General features: G+C 42.8%; 1 protein-coding gene across 1 annotated transcript; it reads right to left on the minus strand.

Moving 5' to 3' along the window:
• Window positions 1-797: 797 nt before the first annotated feature.
• On the minus strand, window positions 798-10,530 carry Non1 (nucleolar GTP-binding protein 1; the record flags this gene model as incomplete). The annotated part of the gene is given in 12 exon segments (XM_077627198.1): window positions 798-895; window positions 989-1,040; window positions 1,152-1,223; window positions 1,931-2,131; window positions 3,153-3,218; window positions 3,299-3,340; window positions 4,827-5,069; window positions 5,391-5,544; window positions 8,226-8,309; window positions 9,850-9,953; window positions 10,069-10,239; window positions 10,393-10,530. Coding segments are annotated over 12 exon segments (1,335 nt in total), but the record flags the coding sequence as incomplete, so codon positions are not given.
• Between the last annotated feature and the right edge of the window lie 693 nt (window positions 10,531-11,223).

Here is an 11,223-nt window from a genome sequence, read left to right on the forward strand (position 1 = left end):
CAAAGACATGACATCATGTGTCCTGTCCTGTGTTTGCTCTCTCTGGGCCTTACCTAATCTCACAGCGATATGTTTTTAGGCTGATAGGGCATAGAATAACTTTACAGGTGCTCAAATAATTTACAACAGGGTTCCAAAGCTCTCTTACACAATAAAACTGCAAAGTTTGGTATGTGTATAATACGGTTCCCGAGAGAAAGAATGTTTTGAGCAGCATATTTTTAGCTGCAAGAGTAAAAAAATAATTGAGGCCAGAGTGTGTGACCAGTGGTGCTTGCCACACTGTAGTATAATAGTATATTAAAAGGCTCTACTTCCTGGGTGCTATAATACCCTAGTGATCCATATACCAATCCTATGGTGCAGTACCCTGGGGACAAAAATTTTATACAGACTGCACGCATTATAGAACTATTCACAAAAAAATTTAGCAAAATGTTTGGCACATTAAATAGCCCCTGCTAGTTTCAAACAGCCTCATTATTCAATTCATTATCTAAAAAGTCAAAATATTCTCCCTTTCCTAAAGAATGCATTTTCTTTATCAAGCCTGTAGCAATGGTGCTAACGTAAGCCCCATACAAAGACCCCAACTGAAATAGAACATCCAGCCATTCAAAACAATTGCCAGGCATTATGCTCATTAAATATGCTTCATGTGCAAAGTAATATTTTAGCTGTCAATAGCAGAAATCTTCAATGCTTCCAAATAAAACACACTTAGGCCTAGCACTTTGAGCACATCAGCACGCTATAAAAAGAAAACATTTTCTAACAAGGTTCAAATATTTACATACCTCAAAGATCTCCGGGTCAATGTAATCTGCAATGTTATGGCCCTCCCAGATCTCAGGTATAACGTCATACTTTTCATCCTCAGGAAGGTCATAGTTCTCTAAAAGACGGAGTAAAAATAAACCAGGCAAAAATCAGCAAACTCCATGTGAATTTCACTGCTACTCCCTGAAACATAAATGTTGAAACTCACTCTTCAGATCCAGAATGTAGTCATCGCCAAGCTCCTCTTCAATGTCACGCTCCTATGGAACAGATGAGATAAAAACGGCCACAAAGGAACGAAACAGTATTTACTCAAGAAATGCAGAGGCACAGCACCTCAAATAACTGCACAGCAGAGCACACAAACGCACCAGTTTCTTCTTGGCACTATCAGCCTCCATCTTCTTCTGAAGTGCAGCTTCAGGAATGAAAGGTGGCCGTTCCTGGATACAAAAGTAAGTTTTCAGTCACACTGCAGTCTGTTTCATTCTAGATAGGCCCACCTAAATAAATCAATTATATACCATGTTGACGCTAAACAAAGATAGCCCATTTTTACTCGAGCGTAGCCAGGCAGACAGTCTAACATCTTCCACATTAGCTTTGTTTCAACTACTCACACGTGAATGTGTTTTTGAAGGAACAAAAATCAGTTTAAAACAAATTCCAAAGCTAAACATGAAGGCCACAGGTGGAGTGAAATGTCAGTCAAGCCATGAGTTACATGGCTTCTATACTTGGCCCAAGGAAAGGAAGTACAAATACCCTTCGACTGCAGTTCCAATAAAGCAAGCCAAACCCAACAAACAGAAGTGAGTAGTTTCCTTTCTTGCCTGAGCACTGTAAGGCGTGCAGTGTGTGCAGTTTTAATTTTTTCTTTCATGCCGCATAAGCTTCTTGTAAAAATATTTTCTATAGAATTGCAGCCTGTTGAGGATAAACTATGCAAAAAGCAACTGATGCCGAAAAGCTTAGCATTTCAATTGTCCTACAGCTACGAGTAGCTTCACTTAATAACAAGAAATGCTTCTCATACTTTTTTTTTTCTTGCATCGAAAATTGCCCTTACAGTCCTCTGCCTAGAGCTAAGTAGGGCACCAGTTTTGGCGCAGATAAAACTGAACACCCTGGATGGAAAGAGACCACCCACCTTGGAATCTCTCGGAGTAGGCATTGCAACATGCAGACGGTTGAGGATGCCCTCCACCTTCTTGCCATGCATCTTCACCTCCAGGCGGTGGGCCAGAAGGCGGTCGCACGCCTCGTTCTTCACCTCAACCATGCCTTCTTCGGTCACTGTGCTCATCTCCAGCACTGGGATAGACTCCTCGGCCAATTTGGAAAACAGAGCCTGCAGGGGTTACCAACGTCCCGGGTGTTTCGACAAACCGTGTTTGTATCCAAGCTGAGCTGAACTCTCCGAAATGCCTCCTTTTTGCTCTAAACGAAGTTATTTTCCTCTTTTGTGGGAAACATTGTGGGAAACCTAAAAAAAACCGAGGACATAACCTAAAGGCATGTACTAATTTTGTTTTTATTTTGCTTTCTAATGAATCTTTCTAGGGAAAGGAAACACAGGCACTCCTACTTATACCGCACTAGTAAGTCAATGAATATCTATATGTAGGCTCATCACCATAGGTGCATGCTACCTTTTCTGCCAAGAAGCAAGAAGAACATTACTGCATGCAGCCACTTGGTTAACTGCGCTGGCTACTATATACAGTTGATATAGACGGACCTTTATTTCCACACCGTGCAGAACTGAAGGTTTTGAACTGCATCGATAACCAGAGTTCGATGCGCAGTCGTTCTAAATATGACCCTATGGACCAGCTGCCCTTACTATATCAAATTTGAATGCCAGCACTTATCAGGGTATTGATAACCTTTTTTTATTATTTTGCATCTCCATGGAGCAAGCAAGAAATTCCATCCGAGTACTCCCGTCGTCTAAGTGACGGACCCTTGACGGGTTACAAGATTGTGTTTCATCCAAGGCAGAACAAACATTTTTCACCCAAAACGTCTTCTGTCAGCCCTCCATTATTTTTTTTTTACCCCAAGCAGGCTCCAACTTAGAGGCTGACCCATGTTCGTAGCTGATCTATATTCGATAAACATAGCAGCAACACAGAAACAACTTCTCTAGGTTTACAAGCACAAGTCGTTGTCCAATACAAAGGCTCCTAGGCTACTTCACTGCCTTGGGAGGCTTTTTGTTGCTTGCATGAAGCTTGTAGTAGAGATAGGCCAATTATCCCAATCAAACCGCCACATACACAAAAGCAGCCCAAAGCCAGATCAGTCAAACCCCAGGTTATTTTAGAAATGACAATCCAAGCCAAGCCAATTGTGGCGAGTGCACCCACCTGGCCTTCAGGAGAGAGGTCAGCAGGTCTGACAATGTCCACTTTGTTGACTACCACCAAAAATGGCTGAAAGCAAAACCACCATGTCATACAAAGGGCTGTTCATAGAAAAGAAATAGAAAAGCACTCTAGGAACGTTCATCCACCTTGTTCGCAAACAGTGGCTTGATGTTGAAGAGAAGTTTCATCTGGAAAAAAAAAAAAGAAAACTGATTAAGGACATCTCCTGCATACATTGTCAGCACTAAACTTGTGCAGTGCTTAGCACTTTCCTGCCTATGCCTATTCCCTTCGACAGCCCGTTATCGATGGTTTCAAATTCGAATTTTCCCACCTTCCAAGTTCTCCTGGACAGCTAACGCCATCCTGTGGGTATAATAAAGGATCTCTTCTTTCATTTTTGCTTTTCTGTTTCATTTTTTCACAGCACAGTGATCTTTGAACCCTCTTCCTCCAGGGTCAGCGGTGATGAGCATTCATAATTTCCATGACAGCATCGACGGCGCGAGCCTGCATTTGCTGCTGCTCCAAGGAAACGGTGCGTTTCTATAAATTCTGATGCATTTACGCACAAGTTCTTGGATGCTGACAGCAGTAGTGGCACAGAAGACTTGGCTCGTCAGATTTTAGCACAGACAGTGAAAGTGCGTCAAACTGGCCTAGAGATGCACCTCAGTGTCTCCGGCACAAGCCCGAATGTAGATATACCAAAACATTAAAATGTGCTATGCAGAAAGAAAAATCGACCAAGAAACAAACATTTTCTGCGACACATGCGAGGCTAATCTGCGTTTCACAACATCAAGGAACTGTTCTGCACAGTGGCATTATATTCACTAGGGCTAACGTCTTCTTGTACACTTCTATGAAAATCTGTACACTGAAGGCTGACATTTGCTGAAATATTGCACAAGCGCCCATGTAGAAAACACATTCTGAAATTTTTTTATGTTCCATTTGTGCGAAGGAACGCATCTTTCTATAGTGTTCTGCAACTTACTGCACCAGCTATGAAATATCACACCTCAACCGCTGACTTGTTTGTGGTGAAACTGTTTGCTGTTCGGTTTGCTGTTAGTCATTCAGGCCATATGCGAGGGTGCCGTTTTATCACCTTTTATCTCCGTTTGCCTCTGAGCGTTGGCTTCGAGACTGTATCACTGCAAGTTTATTGCTTTGAGCTGTGCACGCGTCATCGTGCCATCTCGAGAGGAACTACATAATGTGGGGCGGAGGGGTCTATGCATCTTATATTTGGAGTCAGCTTCTTTTTCTTTTTTGCCCAGCATGGAGTGCGGGTTGGAGGGTCGACGTGTAGGCGGCAATATACAGTACATATTGCGTGTTATGTTTGTTCTCAAGTCTTATTAGGATGTGTTCGTAAAATCTTCACGTAATTTTTGTGCCCCCTTTTTTGAGGCCTTAATTAGGAAAGCAAGCGTGCAAATTACATTACTAAATACGGTAGTTTTCAATTCTTTTTCAACCGATTATAGTAACAATGCAAGACACACACAAACACATCACACTCCTCTCTCTTTCTCCGACCTCTTCAGGAGCCAGCAAAATGGAACGTTACACATCCATTAAAAACTCTGCACATCGGATCTGAAGCAAACATCTACAGTTACTGCAAAATGTTTTCAAAAGGAGCAGCAGTGATATCATGCTCACCTGCTCCTCGAGGGTGTGTCCACACTGCTCAGAGAGATCCATCAGATAGAGGACACAAGCACGTATGTGAGCAAGAGCAGTGATCGCTTGCATCTCAATGGTGTTGCGGTCTTCCAAGGGGTGGTCCAGGATTCCAGGTGTATCGATCACCTGCCACCGGATGTACTTGTAGTCCGTGTGTCCCACATACAGTGACTTGGTTGTAAAGGCATACGGCTGCACCTCCACGTCGGCACGTGTGATCTATCCAGAAAGCAAAATAAGCCAAGTAGACTGTCATAATGGTCTGCTTTCGTGGACAATGAGCAGGCTTGGGATGTCACTGAAAGTTAAAACGATGTGCAGTATGTGCAGATTAAATACACCCTGCTGTGACACCCTGTTTTGAGGAGATGCCTTTCTTTTTTTTTTTCTTCATACACATTGCCTGTGTTTATTACAACCACTGGTAACCTTCACCGCAAATATCATATACCTGAAGGGCACCATGTACAAGGAGTGAACAGGAGCACCAACTATCGTTCACTGTGATGCATGACAGAAACCAAGAGACTTCGCACTCACCTTGTTGATGAAGCTAGACTTCCCTACATTGGGGAACCCACATATCAGCAGCGTCCTTGTGTTGGGGTCAATGGAGGGGAGACGAGACAGATGCTGCCGCACCTGCTCCAAGTACTGCAAGCTCTGGCTCTGTCGTTTCATAATGGTCGCCATCCTGCATGAAATAAAGTGGTTTAAGATGGCACCTACACATAGTTCATGTTCCAGGGCTGGAGGCATTGTATTCTTTTTTGCGTACAAAGCAAGGCCCAACTGTAGACATAGTTATATGCCACATGTCATAAGTAGACAGATGCCTTTTTGCACAAGGGCAGGGACCATGCAGTCCAAACATTATGTTTGTCACCCAACAAACACAGGTGCAGCCTCTTTGAAAACAATGTTAATTACTTGCACGCCATGTAGTTCACAGTGAATAAGAGGGTGCCAAGTTTTGTCGCACAAGACTGACAGTGCCATTTTTGCTCCAGTGACCACCCAGAAAGAAAAAAAAAATCGATTCTGCTCCTGGTGTTTCGGAAAGTAACGCAATTATACCTGTACAAAAATTTTATTCCAGATATCGCTAAAAGCATTTAAAGTTCTAAGAGGTAGTCCCCTTTGGCATCTACACATTTCTACCAGCGACTCTGCCTCGCACTGCATGCATCCTGAAGAGCGTAGATGGGAACCTCGTTTAGTGCCTTTGCCAGGCTGGTTTGAATCACTTTGATGGTCCCAAAATAGGCTCCTTTCAGGACGATCTTTATTCTAGAGAACAGGAAAAAGTCTGCCGGAGCCAGGTCAGGGCCGTAGCGAGCCTGCGGCAGCGCTGCCAAGTTGTGCTCGGCCAGGAACTCCCACATGCGTAAAGAGGTGTGGTTGGTAGTAGCACTGTCGTGGTGCAACTGCAAGGTATCGGCGATTTCCTTTTGCATTCGGACAACCCTTTTTTTTTAATCTCTCGAAGACATCCACATCATAGGCAGCATTGACAGTTCGCCCTTGGGGTACGAATTCTTTGTGAACCCCACCCTGGCATTGAAAAAGACAATTAGCACAGTTTTCACTTTCAGCTTGCTAAATCTTGCCTTCTTGAATAAAGGGGACTCCGAGATGTGCCATTCAGAACTTTGGAACTTCGTCTCAGAGTCATACGCAAATGCCCTTGTTTCGTAGATGGTAATGGTAATGGTCTAATAAATGAGCTTCAATTTGCACAGGTTCCAAAAGTTAACTAGCAGTCACCACTCAATTGTTCTTGTAGTCGTCAGTCAACAGTCTGAGAGTCTCTGCTATCATCCGTACACTCACTCGACTGTCGGTTCCCGACAGTGATCCTGATGCTCCTGGTGCTCAGAGTGGACTAAGCTATGCAGCACTGACGAGCTCCCCTACCTAACCCAACTGGTCTGAATGCACTGGAACCAACTGAAGCACTGCAAAAAATATAACTGCATTACTTTCCAGGCGCACCCTCTATGTGTCGACCAGGCAGAGAATGTTATGTATTAAGTATTATGTAGCAAGTACTAATAGACTTCTGTTGAAGATTCAAGAGAATGATGTTGCCCACAGTAAGTATATCTTTAATTCACGTCGCAAATCTCACAGCCAGTGAGATTTGCGACGTGAAGTTTTTTGATCGGCTGTCATCAATTCATTTTCGCAAATAACCATTCCTCTCCGCTGTCTCCTGTGATTTCCGGTGTGCCTCAGGGTTCCGTTCTTGGCCCACTGCTCTTCTTAATCCACATCAATGACCTCCCTAACGATATATCTTCTAACATCCGTCTGTTTGCTGATGATTGTGTTATATACCGACCGATTAACGATTGTTCAGATGCCCTCATTGTTCAACACGTCTTACAAACAGTAGAAAAATGGTGTAAAACTTGGTTAATGTCTTTAAATGTCAGCAAAACATCGTTAATTACTTTTCACCGCCGCCGTTCTCATGTAGTGCTCACATATTTTTTTGGTAGCACAGCAATATCCTCTGCGACATCTTATAAATATCAAGGCCTTATTTTAACACAAAATCTTTCATGGTCCTCTCACACAGCGAAAATATCTAACGAGGCTAACCGCACTCTCGGCTTTCTAAGGCGAAATCTTAAATTCTGCTCCCCTTCTATAAAACCCTTGCTTACAAAACCCTTATAAGGCCCAAGCTAGAATATGCAAGCTCAATTTGAGACCCTCATCACACTAATCTTTCCAACTCCATCGAATCTATCCAAAACCGGGCAGCTCGGTTTATTTTTAATGACTATTCTTCCTATACTAGTGTCACAGCTCTAAAATCTAATGCAAATCTTCGCAATCTAGAAACTCGACGTAAAATAGCCAGGCTCATTCTCTACCATAAGTTCTATCATTTTCCAATTGATAACAGCGTTATATCTCCCGCTCACCGCCATTCATCCCGGACCAGTCATTCCGCACCCAACCTGCCGCACGCGCGTACATCATCGCACCTTTACTCGTTTTTTCCACAAACAGCGAAAGACTGAAATGATCTGCCTGAAGAAGCGGTTCACCACTCCAGTGCAACAAATTTCAGGACAGCCATTGCAAATTTTCTTTTGTGAAGCCACCCACCCTTGAAATCGTCTGTGAAGCCGCCCACCCCTCATGTAAAACCACTGTCCAAGGGGCATGAGGACTAAATAAGTAAATAAATAAAAGCAACCAGTGTCACGCGATGTCATAGTGATAAATTGAAATGTAACAGCTCGTAGAGGCATATATCTCTTTTTACAGCAGCACAGCCATGCTTTCTTACTCTGTCTCAGAAACATAAATAGCAGTAGACTTCACATGCTAACTAGCCAGTAATTAACGTGCATTTACCTGCCCAAGGCAGCCCTTTTCAGTTGCTTGCACCTGTACAGAGAGTCACCGTACTTCAGGAGCCGGACATAGTCTCTGGCAACACTGCAACAAAGAAGGCATTAAAGAAGCATCATCAACTGAACTTACATGGTGAATTAATCATCAAAAGCCAGATACAGTATGAACTAATACTAAATTATGTTTGAAACGCATTGCTGATTTCAAATGTTAATAAGTTAAAAAAAGTTTAGGTGTATGGGTACCTTTCATTTACCACCACTATGCTTTCAACCTGTTTTACCTAGACCTTAAAGTGATGAAGGTACTGTCCTCATACAACAGCATCAAGGTGAAAAGTCATAAAATTACCTAGTATCTTAGGTTTGTAGGAGCCAGAGCATATGCCTTCCATATAACAAGCACTGCTTCTTCATTTCCCATTAAAAGAGTATAGACACTTAACTTTTGGGTGTTTTCTTGTTTGTAATGATGCATTAGGCATTACTATGCACGGGTTACCACCTGCTATTCTCCTACGACCCGCTAAATAATTGATAATCAAATTTCTTTCTCGTGCTGTTTCGGTTTCAGTTTCAAGAGTCGAACGATGGCTGTGACGTCAAAGAGTGGCTTTATGTTGTGAGGCATGGAAAAACTGCAACATAATCACTGCTTCCACATTCACTGTCATTCTCGCTCTTGAGAAAGGCTGCCTTCGGCACTGTTGTGAATTAAAACGATGAAGCAGCAACTATATTGATCTTTTTCCATGCCTCACGTGACATAAAACCACTCTTTGACGTCACAGCCATCGTTCAGCTGTTGAAACCGAAACAGCATGACAGGAAAAACACGATTATAAATTATCTAGCAGTCGTAGGTGAATACCATGTGGTGGTTCATATGTAGTAATGTCTTCCGCATCATTGTAGAGAAGAAAACGTGCCACCATAATTAGGTGTCTATACTCCTTTAAGCAGTCTGGAAAAAACAACAAAATGGAACCCAGAAACTGTAGGACAAGTGCAAATCATGACCGACAGAAAGAAGCTAGAATGCATTCGGATCTGATTTAGCATATGTTTATTATCTACGGCAGCTGTTCACGCCAACTAACGTAAAGGTGAAGAAAACATGAACTTACTAAACCTTACTAAACCCCTAGGCAATATACACAATGAAGCTTTCTCTGCAACTGTTCATACATGACACATGGAAGTTACCATTAAAATCAGAGGTACAAGTAAATGCACTTTCCTGAAAGCTTGATGTACTCTACACTGAATATTTTTAAGCTATGCACACTAAGAGCCCAGCATACACCATCAACTACAGGCGTGAGAACATCAGGCACTATGGATAGTGTCTCCAGACCAAAAACTTAAAAAAAAAACGAAGGTATGTGAGCATGCTTAAAATCATAAAACACTTCTACAGTCCTAAATGATGCAACAAAATCTAAAAGTAAAAAAGCAATTCAAGAATAAAACGACGTTAAGTGCATGATGTCACGCCCGCTAGACGTTACTGTGCGTACTGCATCTGACGCCCTGCATGGCGGCACCAGCATAGACTCGCAAGTCTGTTTCCGTTCGCCGCTGAAACTCAAGACGAAAAAATAAAAACCAAGAAAGTATCATACTTGTCAATCAGGTGCAGCGCTGTGTTTATCTGACCGAGAGAGAGCTTGTAATGGTCCTTGTCATACAAGACGTTCATCAGATCAGCATAAAATGGATGAATATCCTGCAAAAAGCAAGACAAATTGATTAAGTCAAGCACAGCAAAACATTACCTTGACGCGCTGGTCTGTTGTCTGCAATCAGTACGGTAACCGGTGATCAATGAAACGAATACTTGCCTCAAGTTTTGGAAAGTCTGACAGCAGTTTGCTCAGGCGATCATGGAAGTTCTGCTGTGTAAACTTCACTTTGCGCATGTAAAACTGTCGGATCCGGGATATCTTGTAGTGCCTGTGAACTACAGTAGGTGTCTTCCTTTGCGTCTTAGATAGAGTTATGTCGATAAAATCCTGGAAGAAAATTGCGACGAGAAATAGTAAACCACGTCGCCATGTAGTACGATACAAACCCCGTCCCCACAAAGCTTGCGTACTGCAAACTTCGACAGAATTACATAGGCAGCTCGTCAAATATGCCAAATGCGAACCCAAATGTTTACTCACTTTTGCGGTTGGGACAACCTCTATCTTCTTGAAGTTGAACTGTGCCATTTTGACAAAAATACGGGGTCCACGTGCAATATGTACCCCACTCGTGCAGCATTAACTGCACCAAAAGAAAAACAACAAAAACGTTCGTCCCCAGATGATGATGATAGAATGATGCCGATGACACACCGGCTTTTAGTGGAATAACGAACCCTCAGTGAACGAATTATTTCCTGTATAGTATTTTTTCTAAAGGACTCTCTAAATATGAAATAGCCTAACTATAATACGCATTTCGTGTTTGGTAGTTTGTTTTTCCTCGTTTTTTTTTTCTTGGGGGGGGGGGGGGGGGGGGGCAATCACCGGAGAAGTATCAGCAGTCAGTACAATACCACCTATTGGTATTGGTCAGTACCGGCCAACGTTACTAGAACAAACTGGTACCGTCAGTACATACTTTTAATTGATACAGTGGGAGGCATAAGAGAGACCGAGGCCGCGCTCAGGCAGCGCTGCTCAGCTCGGCGGGCCCTTGAGCGAGACACCGAGGTCACCACGAAGCAACGCCGCAACGCCTTCTGATCACTTAACGTCGACCTCAAGTTGCGTTTCTCTTTTTTTGGAACTAATAAAGCTTCTCCCATAGTAGTAGTGGTTTATTAAAATAATATTAAAAAGGAAGGATAAGATTTCTGCTAGCCCTGGCATGCATATATATGCCCACGTGAGCTGGGGCAGCGGAAATAAAGGATAGCAGGCAGATTGGAGAAATGAAATGAAAGAGGTGATGGGACAAGAAGAGAGGATAGGGGAGAGAGTTTAAATATTACCCTAAAGAACTCTATG

This window comes from Amblyomma americanum, chromosome 6 (assembly GCF_052857255.1).
Source record: "Amblyomma americanum isolate KBUSLIRL-KWMA chromosome 6, ASM5285725v1, whole genome shotgun sequence".
Classification (NCBI taxonomy): Eukaryota; Metazoa; Arthropoda; class Arachnida; order Ixodida; family Ixodidae; genus Amblyomma; species Amblyomma americanum.